Here is a 23,059-nt window from a genome sequence, read left to right on the forward strand (position 1 = left end):
ATAACTCCTGGCACAAGCACCCTCTCTGCGTTTGCTGCCTATTGATGGTGCACCGCTCTGTGTTCATCCAACAAACAAGTGCAGCCACTTGGTTTTCCTCTAACGGGAAGGATGCTGTAATGAAAACGCGTGCCGTGCTGAGCCCCTGCCTGCCCGGGGATGCCCATCCATTCTGCTGCGTGAATGCACTCGTGGCAGTGAAACGACAGGAGCGCAGCAGAAAGGTAAATCAAGGCACTGCGAGGGACTGGAAACAAAAGGCCATTTAATGCTGAAATTAAGCAACAAAAGTGCAAGAAAGAAGAGGGTCATGTAAAAAAAACCAAATTGGTGGCCTGTGTGAAGTGAGTTTTGTCTTGATCCTCGTCAGCACTGACCTTCTCAGCAGAGCAGCCGGGTGTTGCTCACCTACCCGCCTGGGGAGCTGTGTGCCAAAAGGAAAAGCATCTGCTGGCTTTCCCAGGCTCTCCACCTCCTCTCCGGATAACTAACAGACTGAGTCCCTGGAAGGGGAGCCTGGCCGCTCCAAGCAGCCCTAAAAGAGCCAATGATAATAAGGTAATGTTGGGGTTTTTCCTTCTTTAGGTAGGTCTTAGAAATACTCTGTTCCTAAGCAGCCTGGCACTTGTTTGTTTGAGTTTTTCAGTGTTGCCAGTAGCTGAGTTAACCCCAGGACTTTCTGGGAAACGTTTTCTGTAATTAAAAAGCTAAAAGTGATCGGAGCAGCTTTTCTGTCACTTCATCTCTTCTCATCCACATATTTAAGCCAAAAATGCTGTCAACCCCTAATTAAGTGTCGTCTTCTTCCATCATGTGTTCTTGTGGCTTCCCCAGCTTATGTGTGGGTTTTTGCACTGGCTTGCGGTGAACAACCCAGGCTGAGTCAGAGTACGTGCTGCGGCGGTGAGGAAATCTGGAGGCTTCAACGTGTTTGGTTTCCGCGGTGTTCAGGGCCTGTCTGATGCCGCTGGTCACTGCTAACCACGACTTGTTTCATCACCTCGCAGCTTTGGGGAGGGGCTGCAAGACTTTCACCGTATGAGTTGGCCCCTTTTGCTTCTCTTCTAGCTTTCTTCGAATACAGCAAAACTATCGCTCTTCCCTAATTCCGTTTAAGAAACACAAACGCGTACAACTAGAGAGTCAGCATGTAATGTGAAGGGTTCTCTTAAATATTTACTGTCACACAGAAACAGGCTGGAATAATTGATATTTAAAGAATAGCAGCATTATTTGATAGTGTGGAGATTGCATATTCTGTATAGTTGCATCTCTGGCAAATGACTTACTAGAGCTGTCCCTCTGGATAATGGCACGGCTTTGCAGCCGTTAGATCTGGAGTTGCAGAAAACGAACCTCATAATGTCCAGTCACTGCCTGTATGGTTTGCATTCAGTGCGAGGAGTGTAAAATGCTTTGCAGACTCATCGAGGGGGTCCAGTCCTCATCTCCTCTGTAATTAGCAGAATCTGCGTGTTCTCTTTGCAGAATTTGCTATCGGAGAGGGTGGGAAAGACTTCCTGGGAGAAAAGAGAAGTTGGAAACTGTTTGTCTGGCGTCTACACCGTTGCAGACCTGCCTGTTGCGTGAGTAGTGTTTGGAAAGGAAGGGCCCACTTGCCGGTAGCACACCTGTAGCTGCTCCTGCTGCACAAGGCGCTCATTGATCTGGCAAAGGAAACCGGGTCACGGCTCAGGGTTTGTCACAAGACCAACCTGGGCAGATACGCTGCTGCTTCTGAAAGGGCCTAGAGATTAGCTGAGCATGGGAACACCACATGCAACAAGTTCGTGTCTTTGTTCTGTGTGAAATAGCTCAATCTCCTGAACTCGGAGGAATTAACGGATTATAAGATGAGGGCAGCTTTGCCTTGTTTGCAGTCATTAAAACGTAGCAGCGCGCTGTTGGGACGGTACTGTTAGTGACGTGGGCTGGTGGGGAGCTTGGTACTGGTCAAACTCCAAGTAGCTCAAACGCTGTTTTTCACTTGACTGCGTAACATTAAATCTCTCCCAGCCAGGCAGGGGAATGATGTTTAATTCAGCTTCTGCCTTGTGCTTCGGCTGCCACTGTTAAGACTTTACTGCATTTTGGATTTGCAGTGGTCCCGCTGGTGTCTGCAGTAGCTGTTGCTGAGCAATGCTCTCACATGGGGCTTGGTGGCTCCTGCAAAATTAGTTCTTTGTGCTTTGAGGGTCCATGTAGCCAGAGTAGTTAATAACTCTTCATTTAAACTTGGTGATGCTTTCTCTGATGAAGCTCTGTCAGACTACTGACTCTTCAAATTCTCTGTGTTCCTATACCATGGTAGACGCCTCCTAATTTCTTCTCCAGAAGACCTGGGAGCGCTTCAACCTGAACCAGCACTGAGCTCCCAGAGGAAAGGCAGAGGAAGGGGAGTGCTGGGCTGGGAGCCAGTCGGGTCCTTACTCTTTCACTGAATTTAGTAATTCAGAGTAATTCCACAGCTGTTTCATGTTTTTTTCCGTAGGAGGCAAAGAGATCTGCTGCTTTTGAGACTGGGTAGCTGAGTTCACGCAGTTGTTTGGCAGTGCTGGTGTTGGAAGCCTGTCCTTAATGTAACTCAAACTCTGGACACGTTGGGATGCTGCCCTTCAAAATCAGTGTCTTCAATGTGTCCAACCATGCTGGTGACCATGTTATGATTCTGCAAGAGTAGAATTAGCCAAGATTATTTTGCCCTTTCATTTGCTGCCTGGCAAGATGTTGTTTAAATTGCCAGTTATACTTTTCTTTTCTTCCCTTTGGAGTTTGCCATTCTCAGTTGCTGCTTTATATTCTGTCACCCCAAGTAAGTTAAGGTCCAGATCTCCAGTGGCTGAGAAGACCACTGGGACCAGTGAAACACAACCTGATGGAGTTGAGGACTGACACGAAAAACGCACGTAATCTCTATTAAAAGAGCATCGTTTGCAAAGTCAGTCTCTTGTGAGTTCAAGCTTGATGCACTTACTATCTGCCTCCCACCTGCGTGTGTGCCACCTCAGCAGACAGTGTCTTGCTCAACTTCACGTGGGGCAGGAAGGATGGGGAGGAATGAGGTAGGTAGAATAAAAGTGACACTATCTTATATTTAAAGCAGGAGTAATGTAGGTCATCTTAATCTCCCTCCTCTTCTTCCTGCAGGATGGGAGAGAGTCCCAGCCACATGCGCTGCAGGGTGACAGTGAGGTGGGTCAACCTTTGCTTTGCTGCTTTCTACCTTTGGAGCATTTTGTGATCTTTGCAGGCTTTTCTACTAGTTTATTACCGACAAAAAAAAATCTCTCCAACAGTAGAGCAGAATAGTGTTGTTTCTGTGCATGAAATGAATGGCTTCAGGGTGTTCCCAATCATATCGTAGGGTGAAATTCCTGATTTGTGGGTGGAACTGATTTTGTTTAAAGGGCAAGTTAACAGCATCCTCCTGAGGTCTTGGATATTTACTTGTTTTTTCTCCAGTTGAAATTGGGCAGCAGCGCAGTTACAGTACTGCTTCAGTTATTGTGTGAATACCTGTATAAACACCTTTCTAATGCTAGTCCTTTTGGCCTTCCAGTGATTAGAGTCTGGTTCAGAAGGGCTGCATATGGATTTTCATTTTTCATTCAGGGCTGCACAAGCTCAGGTAATTAAGGCCACTTTGCACCAATTTGAGCAACTTGAGTGTTGGGAGCAATTTTGGTTGGCACGTCGATACAGCTCACAAAGGGTTTGGAGCACTTGAGAAATATTTTTATGTAATTGGTAAGTTTTGAGAGATTTTGTGAAATCTTTCCAAAGCTCAAAATGCATCTCCAAAGTTCTGCAAGGCTCACGGCAGGCTGCCATACCTTAAAACGGCCGATCTGAGCAATGTGCACATCAGCGATGGAAATACTGACAGCAGTATGTACCGCTCGCTTGCTGTGTCGACACAGTCAATAAGATCTTGGGGGTGACAATGGCTGAGATGAGACACGGCTGGTTTTCTGCTCTTGGAGCCTGCTCCGTTTCGTTACTGCTTCGTCCGAAGCAGGTCAGCTTCTGGCCACGCAGAAGCTGGCAGCCCAGCTTCAGCTAAGTGTCGTCTCTGATGTCCGTTAATTTTACTTGAGGTCCTGAAGATCTGAGGGATTGAAGAAAAACCTTCAAGCTTGGCGTAAGGCCTAGAAACACAAGTTTCCATTTTACAAAGTAAAATGAAGGCGATTAGCTGGAGTCTCCCATTGCCACCGGTTGGGTGGCCTGGTTTCTTCCTGCAGGATGCCCAGCTCACTTCTAAGTGTGGAGTTGGGAACTGAAGTTCATGCTGGCTTTGCGGCACTGATGGCGTTTACCGTGCTAGTTAATGTGTGGAGAGGGAAGACTCTAATGCAAGGCAGGAGTGATGGTACTTTGCTAACCACTCTAAAAAGACAGGAAAAATTTGCCCGTGTCTCAATGCTCACTTGTCGTGTTTGGCGCTTTCCGTGACCTGGGCAGTAGTGCAAGCAAAAATATTACCAAAGCCTCTAGTGTGGGCAGGATACAGCAGCTGATGACAAAGACGCTGCAGTAGTTTTCTTTCTATAGTCTCTCTGCACATCTGATGGACCAAATTTTGTGGATTTTTCAAGGCAAAATTGTCCATTACTGCATTTTTCAAAGGGAGGCAGCTGGCTAAAATCATCATCTGGCTGAGTGCTCCTTCCCTGAATGTGTGCCTGATGGCACTTCATGCAGTCAGTCACTCCATTTAGATGCTGATGTGAAACTTGGTTCTCTCTCAGATTTCTTGATTTTACAGTTTCTGTCTGTGCAGCCAGTTCTGCAGCATGTGCATCCCCACACCAAGAGGAAGGGGTAATGTGATCAGAAGTCCTACGCGCTGCCGAGAGGGCAGATGTAATACCTGAAACCGCTTGTCTTCTCTTTAAATGTCACTTTTAAATGGGTCGTCTTTAAAATGACAGTTTTCCTTTCTGCATGTATTCGGTGCTGCTCTCGCCATCTGTCTAGATGCATGTTGATGGGGGCAGCGTACAAAACAGCATAGAATTTGCTGGCAGAAATGCAAACTATAGAGATATAAAATAGTCCCTAACTTCAAAGCTGGAACAAAGAGAGCAGAAAATTATACCATCTTGAAGCTGTACTTGTCAATGTTAAATGACATGCTCTTCAGTTACAGGGCAAACACTTGCCTAGGTGGAATCCAGAAATAAGGTGAAGTTTTTCAGTTTGGCCTAACAGGTGGTGGTTATTTGTGGGTTTAAATAGCACATGTTATGGGATAATTTTTGTGTTGGTAAGGACTGTTTGTTCAGCGATCAGAACTGAAATCTGGAAGGCTAACAATTACCTTTGCTTAATTTACTGTTTTTTTGGTTTTTTTTTTCCCTGTAATGCTAACTTATGTTACAAGATAATTAAGTTTTTCTAGGGGGTGCATATTGTGCTGTATTTTGTAGCTTTTGATATACATACTGGATTTGGTTTTTTTTAATTCCACAATACTTCCTCTCAAACTGGCATTTCTTCAGGCTTAAATAATTTTGATGGAAGAGAAATGATGACATAGTCTTTCTCCACCTTAGTCTCAGAGGGTTGGATGTTTGTTTTCATTTTGGTATTAAGTAGGAGTCACTGGTGGATTAAGTATCTAGGACGCTCTTTTGAGAAAGAGGCTTCTAGACTGGTAATGCCAGAAAATGCTTATTAAAGAAAATGAGAAACTGAAGGAGCAAACATGCTGAAACTGCTAATTGGTTCTGCGGCTTCGTTGCGGACCAGCCCCATGCATTTCCTGTGTATAATTGCAATCTTCGCTGCAGCTCCCTTGCAGAGAGCCTCAAAGTCCCGATAAACATGGGTCTGTCTTTAAAACGAAGCAAAAAGACTGTGTACTTTGTCAGACAGGACACTTATATTTTGGTTAAAGACAGCAATTGCCTTATCTATTTCATTTTGGTATAATAAACCGGGTTGCCCATTGTATACCACATGCAGAGCTGGCCAATATAGGGTGGTATTAAATTGAAGACCCTCCCGAGATGAAATGCTGGTGGTGGACTGCTTGTCAGGACTCTGTCAGCTGCGAAAGAACGTGGTAATTTGGGAGGAACTTCATTTAATACATGCAAGCTCTGGTTTTGTATCAGTAGGATGGCAATGCATGAGCTTCCATGAGGTATTGAGATTTAAGGTTTATAACCGATCTGAGAGAGATGCTATGGCTTCCCTAACTCCCAGGTTTTAAAACACAACGATTGGTTTTATTTTGAATCTTTTTCCTAAACTGAAAACTAGGAGCACGAGAAGGCTGGAAGTGACCAGCATGGAGAGCAAACCGTAACCTAGAAGAACAAGGGGGGGGGTTTACAGTATCTGAAGAAATGAAACTTAAATGCAAGTTTTCCTGTGAGGTGAAAAACAACTTAATCTGTAAGGGTGAGGTGGGGTGAAAACCAACTTAATCCAAGGCCTGTGGGAGGGTGGGATAAGATGTGCCTGAATGGCAGCTGTTCATCTAAAGCAAAAAGAAATATATTACAGGCAGAAGTGGCAAGTGCTGCCTGTTACCTAATGTTTTCTATTAGAGCTCCTCCTTTTGGTTGCTTTGACTTGCCAAGATAATGGTCTCCAAATGTCCTTTGCCTTATGGCTGGCCTTTAAGTTCTAGCAAAACCGATGCACCCATTTTGGTGAAGAGGAAGCCAGAAAGTATTGCCCCATCCAAAACTTCAGAGCTTGGTCAGGTCCATCCTTAAATGGCGTTGCAGTATCTGCAGGATGGTTCTGCTTCATCAGCCCTGCCTTTTTCTCTTCATATGGAAAGCCATTGGCACCTGACTGCTCTAAGCCTTCTAACTTCCATTTTGCTGTGCTTTGTAAAAATAACTCGGCTGTTAAAATCTCCCTGGCCTCACCGGTGAGGCTGGAGGAGTCCCACTGCTTGGTGGGTACAGATCGATAGGCTTGAGCCATCTGGCCTGGAAGAAGATTACTGGGTTGGGAGCCAGGAGAATGTAGAGTTTTAAGCCATGGGACTTCCCATGTCAGCCCTGTGTATCCTATATTACCCATCGAGAGCTGTTATGTAGCTGTTGGCCAGTGTTACCACACACTTCTGTCTCTCTTCCTCCTACCCCACAACACACGCCACCGTCATAAAACAGAGAGCCAGCAGCTACCAGCTGAGTTGGGAGGGGAAAGCTGAGCGAGAGGCTGGGTTGTCCTCCTGGAGATGTTTTTCAGAGTCAACGTATGATGTTTGTGTGCCTGGCTGTGGTTTCTGTTTCTCTCCAAACACAGGAGCAGATTGTGCTGTCCCCCACACCTTTGAAAGTCAGTGGCAATGTGTGTTTGGCTGATCCAGCCTTGTAGTGTTACGGTTCAGGGGAGCTACTTCATTTCTGGTTTTATTAAAGTCTTAGCAAACAGTATTAAAGATCCTGTGAGATTCTTGTATGTAGTTCAGAAGTGCTAGACTGAAGTTCACTCGATGCTGCTGTCTTGAATTACTTATTCTATACCTGTTCTTCATAGGGCATCCCCATTTTTTCCTTCTATTGGCAGATGTTGAATAAAGCCTTGAGAAGGGCTCAGGGGTTAAGTTGTTCGTGGTTCAGGACTCTGTTTTAGGACTCTGTATGACCAGAAGTTGTTCCCAGTTGCGCCTCGAGCTTACACAGTTATATCAATGCACGTGTATGAGCCATGTGGGCAGCCAGACTGGGCTCTTCCCGAGATGGTCACTTGTCTTTACAACTGAAGAACATCAGGCTGCAGCTTTCTGTGTTTAATGACTGCCTTTCATTAAAGCAGGGCTGCTCTGAAACGCACAGCCCAAGGGCTGGGGGCTCTGGAAAGCTGGGAAAAGAGCTGACCCAGCTGGCCGTGGTTCAGCTCCATGGTAACTTGTTTCCTTTCACCTAATAACAGTTTGCTGTCAAACACATCCTAGAAACCACAAAATCACTTCAGAAAGACCTTGACCACTTCCATATCCCATGCAAGCAGTGTAAGGGCAGGATACAAAGGGTAAGTGCAACATTTGCCCGGTGCACAACTCGGCAATGACCGTGGTCTCTGTTCTTCTGAATCCGAAACAGTGCTGCTGCTTGCAGAGGGGCTTGTGGCTGAACTGGGTATGAACGTGTGCGGCAGCTTCTGGGAAAATAGTGTGAGAAATCTGAAGTGTCCTCAGCACCCGGGGTGCCTTCAGGAGCTTGAGGATAACCAGTGCCTCCGTTCTGCCTGCGCAGCACTTTAGGAACCTAAGTGCTCTTTTGGATTTTGCTCTTTGTTCTTTTGCACCTTCAGTTTGGACACGTACCTGTACAGAGTCTGGAGCAGAGCTTGTTCCCAAATGAGTAAATAAATGGATGTAGCTGCGCTTGGTTAAATAGAAGTAATAAATGCCTGGCTCAGCCTCTGAGTGAAAAATCCTCCGGGCTGGGCTGGAGAAGCTGCTTTACTGACCTAGCTTTTGAGCAAGCTGCAGATCTGTGCCAGAAAGAGCCTGTCCTTCAGCTTGTGGTTACCCTGTATTGGAGGAGGCTGTCTGTGATCGTCAGTGTAATGCAACTGAAACATCCTTGTAGCCCAGCATAACCAGCAGGTTCTCTCTTCCTGCCATCTATGCACGTCTCACCTGTTGTATTTCCTACTACAAGCTCTAAAGTGTTTTTTAAAAATTTAATTATTTTTTTAGGTAACTTATCTTCAGCTGATAGCTGAGTCACTAGCTGCCATGCTACAGCCAGGATCCCAGGGAGAAAAGAGACTACTTGCTGAAACTTTGAGTTACGATTTTTGGCAGCACACTTCATCTTTTGAGCTTGTTCTGCTGTGGCTTGTTTTGTTCCATCTGTTCAGGTGCCTTTGTTAGAGCAGAGCAGGAGCACCCAACTGAAACACTCTAGTCACAGAGAGCAGAATTGGCTTTAACAAGGCTGGTGGGAAAAGAACATGGTGGTGAGCAATAATTTAAATTTATTCTTAACCTACAGCCCCGCGTGCCTTGCGGCAGTAGGTTTTGCCCTAGAGGGCCTTCCTCAGTCTTGCAACACTGGTATGTGGTCTGTCTAGAGCTGCTGCTGATGCAGGGGACGTTTGCTCCCAGAGTCCCGATGGAGGAGAGGAGGACTGGAGGCTTGGTACCCCTCCTGGGTACCAGCCCCCTCAATATGGGGAGAGAGGAGGTGTTGGCATGTCCAGGGAGGGATGGGATCCATCTGGAGGAAAGGGTTTGCAGTAGCTGGGATGGATTAAGCAGAGTTTCCTCCTAAAGAGCTGGCTAGCCCTCACTGTGGCTTGCTGTAGAGTTTGGATGGGTTGTGCAAAACGTGCGTGTCCTGTGCAGGAAGAGAGCGCAGGCAGTGCGGGTGGCAGGGTGCTGTGATGAGGGCAGAGGACGCACTGATGGGAAGCAGCAAAACGCCGGCCAGACCTGGCCTTCTGCCACATGTGAGTCAGGGTAGTTAATTTTGAATGAGGCCAAGAAATCTCTGATCGCTTGGTGCCTAACGAGCTCAGATGAGACATGCATGCAGCTGGAGAGCTTGAATTTCTAGTTGTTACGGCAGCAAAAGCTTAGGTTTATTTAGAAGTAGATCTCTCAAACAAAGATGTATCACTGGTCCACTTTTCCTATCATGTCTTTTTAATTGCATGTTTTTAGTGGGACCTGGTCAACTTGAAAACTATGTCTGAATTCCGTAGAGGGCATGCTCTTTGAGGGGCTGTATCACAAACCCATCCTCTAAAAACAGGTCCAGAAATTCAACCTGATGCTTTTGCCTTGACATGTTTTTGAAACAGGTAGAAGTTACAGATGTCCCCTACCTCCTCTCCCACCCAGACCTTGTCCTCAGCATTGCGATGCAAATCTGTACGTACGTGTGCATGTTGCAGTGTTGTCAGCAGCACCCGTGGCAACCTGGAAGTGTTTCGTGAAGGAGAGTTTACTCAACCTGATGCGAGCAGCCTAGCTATATCCAGTGACGCATGTTGTACGTGACCCCGTTCTGAAATCCCCTTCAAGTCTTCAGTGTTTCAGCACCCCCGGAAAATCTCTGTCAAGTGACATTAGCAAGAGTGGAATTAAATCTTAGAGGATTTAGCCGAGCAGCTTTGGCTACGGAGTAAATCAGGAAATACCCCACTCATTAAAAATCCAGGTGCATCTTCAGGATGACTTGTGAAGGGTGGCCTGCAGACAAAACAACTGTTTTCCCTCTGGAGTTTGCTGTTGGTTGGGATGCTGAGCTCCCACAGGTTTAAAGCTGTGCTTACTGTGGTAACTTCTGTATATCCTGGTGTTGTGGTAGGTGGTTACTGTGAAACTTCAGGTAGATTTCTTTACCTGCTGTGACCGTAGTAACTGAACTTCAACACATCTTTTAGAAGGTCAGAAAATGGAAAATTTGGGGAGGCAGATTATCTTTCTTGAGTTGTATTCTTCTATTTCAATGTAATTTAGTCTGAGAATAGTTCTTGATGGTGAATGAGCAAGGGGAGTAAGCTCTCTGTCAAGTAATATCTATAGGAAGACACTTTTAAATGGTGGAAGCAATAAACAATCTGACCCATCCCTACTAGATCGGTGGTGCTGACTTTGTTTAGCTGCAGAACCCTCTGTGAGAAAGGGCTGAGAGAGAAAATAGGGGGGATAGTTTGTCACTGTCTCATATAACTTGCAGTCCGGCGCTCTTTGTATCTGCTATGCTGCTCCTACAAGCAGCTTGAATGATTTCTTTGACTTGCCAGTGCTGTCCCAAGACAGGTTGAGGTCCTTTGGAGTGATACCCAGCGAAGCAATATTGTAAAGGGAACCAAGCTGATGTTGTGCAAGGGCATCCTCCTGCTCTCTAGTTAAAGAGGTTTTGCCCGCTCAGTAACAATATCCTGTGCTTTTTATCAGCTTAAGAAGTTTTGGGATTGGCTACAGTGAAGTGGCTTTTCCAGCCACCAACTCCTTAACCCGTGCCTGGTACCAGCCTCGCAGAGACGGCAAGTTGCAAAGGGAGCTCGCCAAGGTTGGATGGTGGAGAAGAGCCTCCAGCAGCACTAATCCCTACCTGGCTGGGAGGTGCTGAGGTCTGACGTTAAGCCTCGTGCAGCTAAAGCACTGAGCCATACCACACTGCAAACCCTGTGTATTTGGGGCAGAGTAACTGCTCTGGCTCTGGCAAGCAGTGTGTAACCTCGGATTAGTCAGCTTGCACTTCTCCCCCTTTATTAGTGGCACTTGGAGAATGGCATAATGGAGGATGCAGCTGAGCATCCTTTCCCTGCACAGAGGTAGGACAGTGCATGTGTTAAAGTGCTGAATCCTGCTTCTAGGCAGGAGCCTGCAGGCAGGGAGATAGCGATGCTCAGAAAACAAAGGAGGGAAGTGAATTCTGGACTCAGCCTTCGCAAAGCTGTCTTGTCCTTCTCCGACCTGGGGTTGGGAAACGGCTCTCCAGGGCCTTTTGGCAGCTGAAAACTCCATCTGAACACAAAAAGAGGCCCAAGGGCTGCCTGGGGTCATGTGCTACATTCAGGTCCCCAGTGTTTTTTTTGCAGCCCGACTAGAAAGGCAACAGGGGGTTCTCCATCTTCTCGCTGCTGAACTACAGCTCTCCCAGCAGCCAGGAGATGCCCCAGTGAGCAGTGTCGGTGGGTTGGGACCCTCTAGTAGGGGATGAGAAGCTTATCCTACTCCTGAGCAAAGATAAGGGGGCAACTGGATGTTGCTCTAGCTCTTCTGGATGATTGTGAGCAACATGACTTCAAAGTCCTTCAGGCTTTTATGGCCTCGCTTTAAATTGGCGTCGTGGTTTTAATGTGGTGCCACTGTGCCTGGATGTCATCACAGGCGCAGAGAGCTGGCTCTGTCCTGGAGAGGTTATGCTTCCTGCTGCAGTGTTTGCTGTCTCTAATTAATCCTAATCAAGCTTTGCTGTGAATTCTAGTAGACAGATTTGGACTTGTAAGTTGTAATAAAGAGAGAGGCCAGAGGCTAGGAAGAGGCTGGCGGCCCTAACGCCACTGCCGGGGTCCCTGACCTTGGGAGCGTCTCACCTTTCTGTCTCCACTGCCCACATGGGCAGCAGGGAGAGTGTTCGGCCACTCTGGACGTGCCAGGGAGCGTGTGTTGTTCCACTCCACAATCCTCCTGTGACCGGCGGCATGGAAGGGAGCAGGAACACTGTGTTCAGATAAGACTGCACCTTTCCCATCTAGCAGATGTTCGCCTGAACATCCCACTGGATTGCATAATTAGAGTTGAATGTGGAGCCGAACGGCTGCAGCCTTTTCCGCTACGGGGTGTCAGCTATTGCGTGCTCCTCTTGATGAGATTTTTGTTTTGCTTTTTTGTCAGCTGTGTCACACGGTTCAGGCTAGGCGCTCCGAAATTGTCCTGTTTTCTACATGCAGCTGATCCAAGACAAGAAAACGAATCAGTTCTTTTTAAAATTTCATTTCCCTGGTCTTGTCCTGCTCATTCCCCACTGTAATTGGGCTTTGGTGCTGTAAACGCTTTTTCTGGTGAGTCGTCAAGGAAACATTTTAGCATGGTATGTGCTGGCTCAGCAGCGTGGCTCCCCAGGAGGGCTGCACCCAGGATGTAGTCCCACACCTGCAGCTGAGGGAGGAATGCGTTAACTCCCTGCCTGCATCTTCAGCTTCTGCCCTGCCTCCTGAGCTGGGATAAACAGATTTATTTGAGGCAGAAAGAGTTTCTGCATAAAAACAAAAATAAAATAGGCTGGTAGGTGCCTTTACTGCAGAATCATCCCTTCGTGGCGGTCCCTTGCAGTGGTGATGCTTTGCTTTGAGCGGCCCTAACTGGGCTGTATAATACAGGGCTTAAATTGCTTGATTCCTGGGGGAGCACTGGCACGGGAGCAGCGAGAGTGCTTCTGGGGTTTGGGGTTCAAAACTCTCAAGCAGAAATCTGGAGGGGGTGGCCGGGGCAGGACTGGGTTTGGGGCTTGCTGCTGGCTCGGGGCAGGCTGGGGGGCTTCCTGCCGCCCACCCGTCCCAGGTTAATTGAAGAGCTTGTAGATAGAAACTGCCCGGGGTGGAAAGGAGGAAGCAAGCTGTGTCACTGCTGTTGAGTAAGTATCACAGCAGTGCCCCAAGGCCCCGTCCTACCTAGCCGGTACATTAAGCTCTTTCCCTTAATTTGTACAAGGCATGCTGTTCCTTTCCCTAACGAGTTTATGCTCAAATAAACAAGACAAAGGGCATGGGAAAAGAGTGCAGCACGTAGAGTTGGTGCAGCAGATCATGGTTTGCAAATGTCATCTTCCCTCCATGAAGGGGAGGTGGTTCCTGCATGCTTGGAATGGCAAAAGAAGGCACGGAGCTGCTGTGGGCGGCGAGCGGGAGCTGAGGACAGGGAGGAGAACAGGGCGGCCAAGGTGGGATTAAATGGGATTACTTATCTCTGGCTGCTCCTGGTAGTCCAGTTTGAATGCTGCCCAGTGCTGCCAGCATTTCCATCTGTCTGCAAATAACTGCTGGACTTTGGATGGTGACTAAACTGTCCTGAGGAACGTGGAGCTACCTGTGCTGCAGGTGCATTGGAGCAGGGTCTCTCCTCCCCCTTGCCGTGCTTGCCCGTAGGCATGAAGTGAGCCTTGCCTGAGCACCGGGCTGGACGTGGCTAACCAGGGGAGAGAGAGTGAGTTTAGGCTGTTTGTGTTCAACCGGCACGAGTTTTGTGTAGATGATCCCAAAAATCATTCAGTCAGTCAGCAAGCGCTCCATGGAAAAATGGACACATTTTGGTATCAAAGCTATATGTAGGTTCTATATAACAAGCAGAATTTATCTGATTGCTTTATTTCCTTATTATTTTTACAATCTCCCCAATGGCAGAAGCAGCTATCTGTGCCCAGGGTGCAGAGCAGTCAGCTACAGCTCTTTCTGCTGAGAGATGCTGCATTTGGGGGGGGGGGGGAACCCAAACTTTTTATTTATTGTTGTGCCTTACTTGATGTTTCTCATCCTAATCCAATTGTGTTGTTTTATGGCAAGAAAATGTGTTTAATGATCAGAAGTAGGTCATCCTGGATGCCTGGGAAGGGCGGGTTGTAAATAGCTGCCTTCTCCAGGAGGTTGTGGAGAGTCCAGCTTCTGCTCCCTGTTGTGTCTCCTCCTCTCTAATGACTGCCCTGGGCTGCTGATCCTGCGTGCTGCTTGCTAGGAGCTAAAGCCGCTTGTTTCGAGTGCGAGAAGAAACGCAGAGGTTGCTTTCTGCCTTTCCCTTTTGATATGGCCTGATGCTCACGCCGGCTCCTCGGGAAGTCCCGGCTGGCTGCCTGCTCTAGTTCAGATGCTGTGTCTCAGCTGAGATGTGTTTTCTGGCATCTTCTCTGAATTGCAACACACCCCCCCCTCCCCAATTTTAATTTCTTTTTATCAGCAGTCCCTTACGGGAAGTAACAGCTGTCTCTCTTGATGGATGCGTTTCATTTCCAGCCTTTCTCTCTGTATTTTGACTGCAACACATCTGCTACATGAGTATAGCCTTTAACTTGCGCAGCTCGTGCCTTAGCAGTCTGTTTCTTAATGCTTTTGCACATAATGCATTGACCAGACTGGGCTGCATTTAGAGTGGTCTGATCGAACAATAAATCGTAGCATCCTGGTTGCAGTCTTCACCTCCTCTTGCCATCTAAATGGGTTGCTCAGGTGTATCACATTGTCTTGTTCTCAATCGAATAAGTGTGAAATTAGATCCAGACCCCCTTCGGGGTGTGTGTGACTTGTCAGAATTTCTCAGCTTTCTAGCCGATTACGCTGGGTTAATATTAAACATCAATTTTGCAAAGTGCTGTCAGCTCAGTAGTTTAAAAACAAAGAACAAATAAAAAAACCCAACAACAACAAATATAAACCGCTGGTCCAGCGCTTTTGGAGAACTATACTTTGAAAACTAGCCATGTTTGATTACAATTGCTACTGCCCCGATTGAGAGTGAGTGGCAAATTGCAAGTCCCTTGTGCATTGCATTTTTGGAGGGGTCATGTTGGTATAGCCTCCAGCTGAAGAGCTTATGTGGTGTTTATATTCTAACATATTTTTAGTTGCAGTCACATTGTATAGCTCCTGGTAGACTCTTTATTAAAGCGAAGCTTTTATTAAAGATGCAGCGCCATCTCTGACTGGAGATAGGAGTCCAGATAAATCTACCAGTTATTCACCTTTGCTTTGACTCATCTAGAGCATCATAAAGCATCAAATACTTATAAATATATATATGTGTGTATACATCTGTCTTATAAAGAAGACTTCTTTATTAGGTCTTAAACAAGGCTTCTGCTGGATGTTTGTAAACTTTCCTAAGAAATTCCTTTTCAGTGGATAGAAGCCTCTCAGGTTGTTATAAACCTCTTTCTGGGTTTATAACAAAGGAGTTTTGCTAGTCAACTTGCCTTAGCTGGTTTTGAGACATCTGAGTGACTTTTTTTTTTTTCCTTGATTAGATTTTAAAATTTATTCTCTGCACATAAATGAAACTTGAAGCCCATGTTTTTAACTTAAACGCATTCCAAGTTGTGGACAGCAAGGGCAGTATTTTCTGGTTTTCATGAAGTTTGCTTTTAAGCCCAAAGATTTGATGATTTTTTTTTAACTTCTTAACTTCTGACATCACTTGCATTTCCCTGATGACAGCATCTAGAGAGGCGGTGGCCTGGAGAAGCCGAGGGAGCTGCTCTGATCCCAACCCTGCACCATTTTGTGAGTTCAGATGCACCGATGAGGCTGGCTGATGAACCCGGTAACGATGAGGGTTTCCTTTGTGGCGGGAGCCCTCCTGCCAGCCTGCGTTGTGCTTTGCTTACTGGGAGCGAGTGATCAAGCATATGTAAATGGAGGGCGAGGGGCCTAAAAAGGTCTGAACGCCAATTTGTTGACGTAATATATCATGTAAGAAGAGAAATGGGTTATCTCATCTTGTGTAGGTTTACGCTCCCCTGGCACGGTAGAGCTAAAACTCGGGAGTCCTTTTCTGTGTCGGACAGTAAATGTGCAGAGGGTTTCCAGGAGTAAATTCATCCCTGTCCTGCGGGGTGTCAGCATCGTGGTGGGGATGGACAAGGCGGTTGTGGCTGTGAATGGGCAGCATATGAGAAAAATAGCTGTTAAATCAGAGATGAGACTTGCTGAACACTACAACCAAAGCGTTCATTTCTGAGGCTCTGGAGGAGCTCGAGCATTGGGATAGGGTCAACTCAAAGCCGTGCACAGATGAGAGGAGGAACTGAAGGCAGCAGGTCAAGCGTGCATGAAATGCACTACAAAAACCAGGCATGAGCTGGAGGCAGGGCAGAAAGCTGGGGTTTCATCCCGGGTTCCCTTTCCAGAGCTGCTCGTTCATGTTTCTGAATACACCCTCACTAAGCTACACCAAATCTGATAAGAATCATTTCAATTAGCTTGTTAAGTGTTGAAACTTCCCGCAGCAGAGCTCCTGTTCCCCACAAACCCGAGTGCTGTCTCTCGTGGCTGTATAACCCCCGAAGCTGGAGTTAAATCAGTTTTTGCAAGGCCATCTGTCAGCTTGTTTGAGATGAGCACAGCCGAGTGCCACGCGCTGAGTAGCCAGTGGGAGATTTTTTCACTTTCTGCCTAGTCAAGTTGATTTTATAAAGCCGATGATGATTATATTATTATAATAATAATAATAATAATAATAATAATAATAATAATTATTATTATTATTATTATTATTATTATTATTATTATTATTATTATTATTATTATTATTATATCGGGGGGTGGGGAGAGAGGTTTTGCTGGTGATGCTCTTGTCTGCCTGAAGCATCATTTCTCCTGGAGATCCACAGTTCCTCGCCTCTGGTACCTTTCCTTCGTGTGGGCGGTTGGTGTTGATTCCACATTTGGTACGTGTACAGCAGCAGACACTTAAAAGCTGGGAATGAAAGCGGCTTGTGGTAATTATCACAAAATTAAAGATAATCTCCTGCTCTGGAATTGTGACAAAGTGCAGAAAAGAGATTAGTGCAGTAGGAGAGCAGTCTCGGCCGTGGCAGGGAGAGCGTAGTCTCCCTGGCCCAGGACCCTCTTGGCCGCGTTGTGTTCCCAGAAATTTCCAGTGTTCAACCTGGAGCAGCATTCGCCACTTTGGGTTCTTCTGTGGTCTTGAGTTGCTGCTCCAGCTCGTGCTCTGAAAGTTTGTTAGCCAAATGCTCGCTCAGTGCTGTATCTCCTGCTCCCCTGGCCATTGCGGGGCTTTTTGTTGAGCGATCATAAAATTGTGTTGTCTTAGGCCAAAGAACTAATTTTTCAGCACAAAAACTGATGCGGGTTTGAACTAGTGGTGGTCCTCTGAGCTGCGTGCTGGCGCAGTCCCAAAGAGCTGGAGGGAGTGACAGGGTTTCATGTCGCCCATCGCGCGTGGCGCCTGCCCGTGTAGGTGACGGCCCCTTGGTTGAGGGATGTGCAACCCAGGTGGGTGATGGAGGGGGGCCACTCTGCCAGTGAGGGGTTCCTGCTCTGCTCGCCTCCTGTCCTCCTGTTTGAGATGGGATTGTGTGATGCAGCTTGCACGGAGGGAGCAGGATTTCAGACTTTTGCTGCAGTCCTGTGATTCTGTTCCTGATGCGAAACTTGAGCACTAGAGAGCATGATTTAAAACAAAACAACAAGAAGTTAATCTTCCCGTGCCGCTCCAGCTTTGCAAGCGCAGGCCAAGCTGTCAGGCTGGGGGGTTGCATTGCAGACAGTTCAAAATGCCACATTGACAAGACCCATTTTGCACCAGGGGATCCCTAGTTTGCTGAGACCGAACGGTGAGATAACCAGCACTTCTGATGGAGAGCAATTTCATCTCCCCCGTGACCACCAAGGGGTTTTTGTTGGGTTTGTTGCTTTTTTGCTTCCCAGTGTCTGAAATATTTCCTGAAATATAACTGAATCACATGCTCTCCTAGCGCTATTGTCATCTCCAGAGCATCATGCTCCTGTTATGCCCAACTTCTTGCTCAGGCTCCTTTTGAAACAAACCCTGAAGCATCGCTGCTTGCATTTGAGGAGGCTGAGCAGTTACCCACTTAAACCATCGTAGTTCCTCCTTGGCCGAATGGGGGAGATGCTGAAGCAGCAGCGTGTTGGGCTGGATCCTCTGGGGCTTTTCCTGCTCTCCAGTTGGGAGGGCTGGACATCTCCTGCTCCCCCTGGAGAGGGACCACACATCCCCAGCTTGAGTGTAGATATCCCTCTTGAGTTGGAGGATTTGCGCACCGGCAGGCAGTTCTGTAATCCACCCGTTGCCCTCAAGTGGGGAAAAGTTGAGGGCTTGGAAGAGCCTTTCTTCTTCACAGCCAAAACTCTCAAGCTCTGCTTGATGGTCTCCTGTGAAGTTAAGTCCTTTCTAAGGAATTGTGGGTTGCTTAACGATCTGTGCTTGTAGGAACGCTTCAGACAGGAGCAAGGAGCGGCAGACTCGTACCTGGAAACAGATGGCCTTAAACCTATCACTTGGGTTTGCGTTCTTTGCACGTGGGCTTCTCTCCTAGTATCTGGGCTCTGCATGCAGAGGTGGCTGAGGGAGGCTGGGGAGCTGCCTTGGCAGGGGACGTTGTGCTGCCGGGATGGGGTGGGGACCTGCTCTTCTTCATCAGCTCTTGATCCTTGTTCGTGGTGGCTCTCCGGAGCCAACTGGGCTTGAGCTTGTGGTCCCACGCGTGAGGCTCTCAGCAGGTCAGCGAACACCTCACAGGGCCAGCGGCAGAGGAGCCTGTTCTCACCGTTGCCTAAAAATAAGGAGCTCCTTGCAAATGTCGCCTTGTGCTCGGAAATGGAAAGATGGCCTCATGTTAGAGGAAGGTTTGGGCCTGTGTTTCCAACTCTGATTATATATCTAAAAGCTTGAGGTGAAATCCTAATTTCTTACCGTTCACTGTAATGGAGTAATGGTCGCTTCTCCCAAAGGCAGTGGTAGAGATAAGTGATGCATTCATTTTTGCAATATATTTGGACATCGGATTCTATAAATAGATTCAATTATCAATAAAGTTTTGTCAAGTGCCTTCTGAGTGGCTGGAAAGCAGCTTCATAAGTGTCTCTCTGGGCTTCTGTATGTAACCAACTCGTCAGTGTAGTGTGGACCTATTATGGTGCAGCAGGGATTTACAAGAAGTCTCTCTACTGAAGCCTCTAGGAAACACTATTGCTAGGAAAAACTGTGCATCTTTGTGCTTCTGAATATGAAATTGTTTGGGTGACCCCTCTAACTTCAGACTCCTGCACTAGTGAAACTGAAAACTGAGCAAAACCAGCTGCTTTTAAAGGCTTTTCAGCTTTCTTGAAAGAGCAAAGCATTAGGCTATTTTCGCAATGTTTTTTTCCTTCTGATGTCCCTGCCTTTACTGACGCTCTTCCCTTCTCTCCTCAGGTCTGGCACCGAAGAAGGCAGCCGTCACTGAGGTGAGATGTGTAAAGCTGGCCTTGAAAATCCCATGCTGAGAAATGAGATCACAGAGCTTTAGAAAACACTTCTGCCTGACTTTTTTTTGGCAAAGCTGGACTTCAAAATACATTTAAGATTACTGAAAATTTTATATCTGTTATTTGGGAGAAAGAAAATTAGTGGCAGGTCTCTGGAGTCCCTGTGTTGGCATCACCACAATCACAGAGGGGATGTGAAGGGACTATGCCCACCACGTGGCCAATTTTAGCTGCATGATCCATGATGTCTGTAAGTAAGTGGCTGAGGGCACCTCTTCCCACCAGAACTTGAAGGTGATGAATGGAGAATCTGTGTATTGGGCATCTCCAGGGCTCTGTGTTGGGTCTCACCCGCTCCTGGAGTGAGTCAAGGAGGCTGTAATTTGTGAAGCCATAGAACAGGGGAACATCTCGAGGGACTGATTTTTCTCTCACACGTAATCCAGATCGCAGGTTGCTGAATCACTGTTACCTTCTGGAGCAAAACTCTTCACAGTTGGCAGCAGGGAATCTAGTAGGAGGATCTGTGCCTGAAAACTGTTCCCTGAAGCCCACACTCTTGGTTTAGGGCACCATGTTCAAATGATTTTTGTTCGATCTAACTTTCTGACATACCCCTTTACATTACTCACCTGGGATGATGAGCTTTTGTATACATGAATAGCAAAATCTTCCCATAAAACTGCCAGGAATGTGACACTTGATTCTTTTTGCCTCCCCAGAAATATGCATAGTAGGAAGCTCAGCTTATGTGATAGTTGATTGCTTTGTTCAATGCACAAATAGCCCCACTTTTTCTTGCCCTCTCTACAGTCACAAGTAGAGCAAGAGACTGTGGAAGAGACTTGTTACTGCATTTCATATGATGACAATCTCTTAACCAATACCTGTGTCTGTTAATCGCTTTGAGAGGATGATGATGAGCCATGTGGTGAGGCAGGACGATACAGCTTGAGCTCGTGTGTGATGGGATCCAGCTTGTTGGTTAGAAGCTGCAAGGAAAGGATAAGCTGTACTGCTAATCACGACTGTTTGGAGGAGTACTCGGAAGCAAGCCTGGCTGTGCTAAATGTTTAAAACAGGGTAGGAAATAAGATTTTTGAAGGAGAAATCAGACTGCCCCTTAGTACCAGAAGTACAAGTGGTTTGACCAGAAATAGCTGCAAGCTCTTGATTAAAAGCTAAAACACAAAGAACTTCTGTAGTCTGAACAAAATTATACATTGTCTACTGTAGACATCAGTTCTGAGAGATGGGTCTGTGCAGCACTTGAGAGAGACAGTGATATAATATTGTCACTTGAGAAATGACCTTGGATCTCTCTGCACGCTGCTTAAAGGAACATCCAAAGCCTGGCTGTTCTTTAATGTAACAAACCCCCAAATGTCGCTGGTGGCTCACTGGCAGTTTTAGCCATCTGCTGGGCTCCGCAATCCACTGGGGTGGTGGGAGCGCTGGGGAGTAGGTGAAACGTTGCCCCGTGGCAGAGTATAGAGGCCCTACGCTTGGGGTTGCAAAAGGACCTGTATCAAACTTCACAAAACGTGATTGTGTTGGCTTGTTAAAGGGTACAGCCACAATCTGCTGCCTCCTGGATCAGCAAAAAAAGGCCCAGGCAGACTCAGAGGTAGAAGAGGAGGAAAATGGGATAGGAGTAGGTTTGTTCTCACTCTGAAGTGCTGGCAGTCCTATAGTGTTTCTGTAAACTCTTTGCAAAACTTCAGGAAGAGCTGTTATTGCAGTTTACTCTTTGTGGTCTCGCCCTTTGAATTGTAAACAAATGAGATCTTGCTTAAATGGATTATCTCCACGTGAACACAGGAGTGGGGTTGTGTTGTCCTTGTTATCTGTCTCTTATTTCTCCAGTGAAGTGCAAGGTATTGGTATGACACCTGAGGGCATGGGATTTTTAAGAATAAAATTCTCTCGCTGTTTGATTTAATACATCGCTATTTTAAATCAATGAGAAACTGCGGTCAAGCAACTGCTGTGGAATCTTGGCAGCTGGGAAGCAAGCAGATCTTTCCTGAGCTCAGCATCTTTGCTGAGGGCTCTGCCCAGTTAGTACTGAGGGTGTCAGATGGAGTGGTTGGGTGTTCTAACTCTTCTTGTCTTGAGGGATGGATGCATAATTCAGCCTTGTTTAAGGCTTGCCAGTGCCAATTACACCTGTTTGCACTCTGCAGATTTTTCTCCAGTGGTAGAGAGCGATCCCTCTGTCCTTTACAACCATGACAGCGTGGTTGTGCCTGTGCTGCTCTGCTTGTTCTTGTCGGCCAGGTCAGCTTCTGTTCTGGGCTTTAGCCATGCTCTTTCATTGCAGGGACCATCGCTACCAGGACAGCCTGGCCAAGGAAAGAAGATAGGTCATCGAGGCGTTGATGCTTCTGGTGAAACCACCTACAAAAAGGTTTGGTTTTTTGGAGCGGGGACTGGCAGCTCTGTGTAGGTGGCAGGCTGAGAAGAGAGGTTGGGGCCCAAGGTTAGCAATAGCACAACCGAGCTTTCCTGGTTCAGTTTGTTAATAGCTACCAATCTGATTTAGATTTTATGCAGCACCCTTGTACTGCATAATCTTGCAAACGGCAAACTTTCTGGAAGCTTTAATCCATCTCTTCAGCAGCTGGTTGAACTTGTTTAGCAGTATGTAGTGCCTGAGATGATCCCATGGAAGTCATAGACACGACTGTATTGTAATACAGGGGATGTTATCATGATAATCTGCTGCAAAATACTCACTTACTGCTCTTTTCTTTCTGCCAGACCACCTCATCCACCCTGAAGGGGGCCATCCAGCTAGGTATTGGATATACTGTCGGCAATCTGAGCTCCAAGCCAGAGAGAGATGTCCTGATGCAGGACTTCTACGTGGTGGAGAGCATTTTTTTCCCAAGGTAAAGGAGACGGGAAACAAAACGAATGGATGAGTTATTTCTTTTCCTCTCACTGATTTTTCAAGAGAGCTTCCATCTGTCTTTAGATCACAGAGTTGGTTGCTCTGAATGTTTTAAATATGCATCCATTACATACAAACATAACAGTGGGAAGTGTTAGATTCTGCAGTACACTGGCTTGCAAGGAAGTACAATGTAAGATGCAGTACTGTATGCTTGAGTTTGTTAGCCTTCCTACGTGCTTCTCTTTCTACCTGTCCGTCTAGAATTTCTTCCACAAAATTATACCATGTTTGAGATGGAAGAAACTCATTCTGGGAGCTCTTTAACTCTGAATAAACAAAGCTCATAAAGGCTATATTCTCTGTGTAAATATATTCTGCTTGGCAAGTGGTTGTTCCTTGCACTCTTTGGAAACAGATTTTGGCAGATAATTTAAAACCTGTTTTCCTGTTGTCCTGCCACAGAAGAAAGATATTTTTTTGTTGTTGTTCCTAAGATGTCTTTTTGCAAGGCTCAATTCATCTCAAATATAGAGAGGCCAGTGACTGTACATATCTGGTGAATGGTATTACAGAGGCCCTGCTCATGTAATGTCTGTTCTGTGCAGCGAAGGCAGTAATCTCACCCCGGCTCACCATTATGCTGACTTCAGGTTCAAGACCTATGCACCAGTGGCTTTTCGGTACTTCCGAGAACTCTTTGGGATTCGTCCAGATGATTATTTG

The 23,059-nt window shown here is 46.6% G+C and overlaps 1 protein-coding gene across 4 annotated transcripts in view; it reads left to right on the forward strand.

Moving 5' to 3' along the window:
• PIP5K1C (phosphatidylinositol-4-phosphate 5-kinase type 1 gamma) overlaps positions 1 to 23,059 on the forward strand; it is a 51,262-nt gene that overhangs the window by 5,858 nt on the left and 22,345 nt on the right. For all 4 annotated transcript variants that reach the window (XM_076359668.1, XM_076359665.1, XM_076359667.1 and 1 more), the window contains exons 2-5: positions 19,385 to 19,416; positions 21,761 to 21,847; positions 22,201 to 22,331; positions 22,942 to 23,059. In XM_076359668.1, coding sequence (XP_076215783.1) covers positions 19,385 to 19,416; positions 21,761 to 21,847; positions 22,201 to 22,331; positions 22,942 to 23,059 — 368 coding nt within the window. The remainder of the gene's footprint in view (positions 1 to 19,384; positions 19,417 to 21,760; positions 21,848 to 22,200; positions 22,332 to 22,941) is intronic.

The sequence above is a fragment of the Aptenodytes patagonicus genome, chromosome 25 (genome assembly GCF_965638725.1).
Source record: "Aptenodytes patagonicus chromosome 25, bAptPat1.pri.cur, whole genome shotgun sequence".
In the NCBI taxonomy this organism is placed as follows: Eukaryota; Metazoa; Chordata; class Aves; order Sphenisciformes; family Spheniscidae; genus Aptenodytes; species Aptenodytes patagonicus.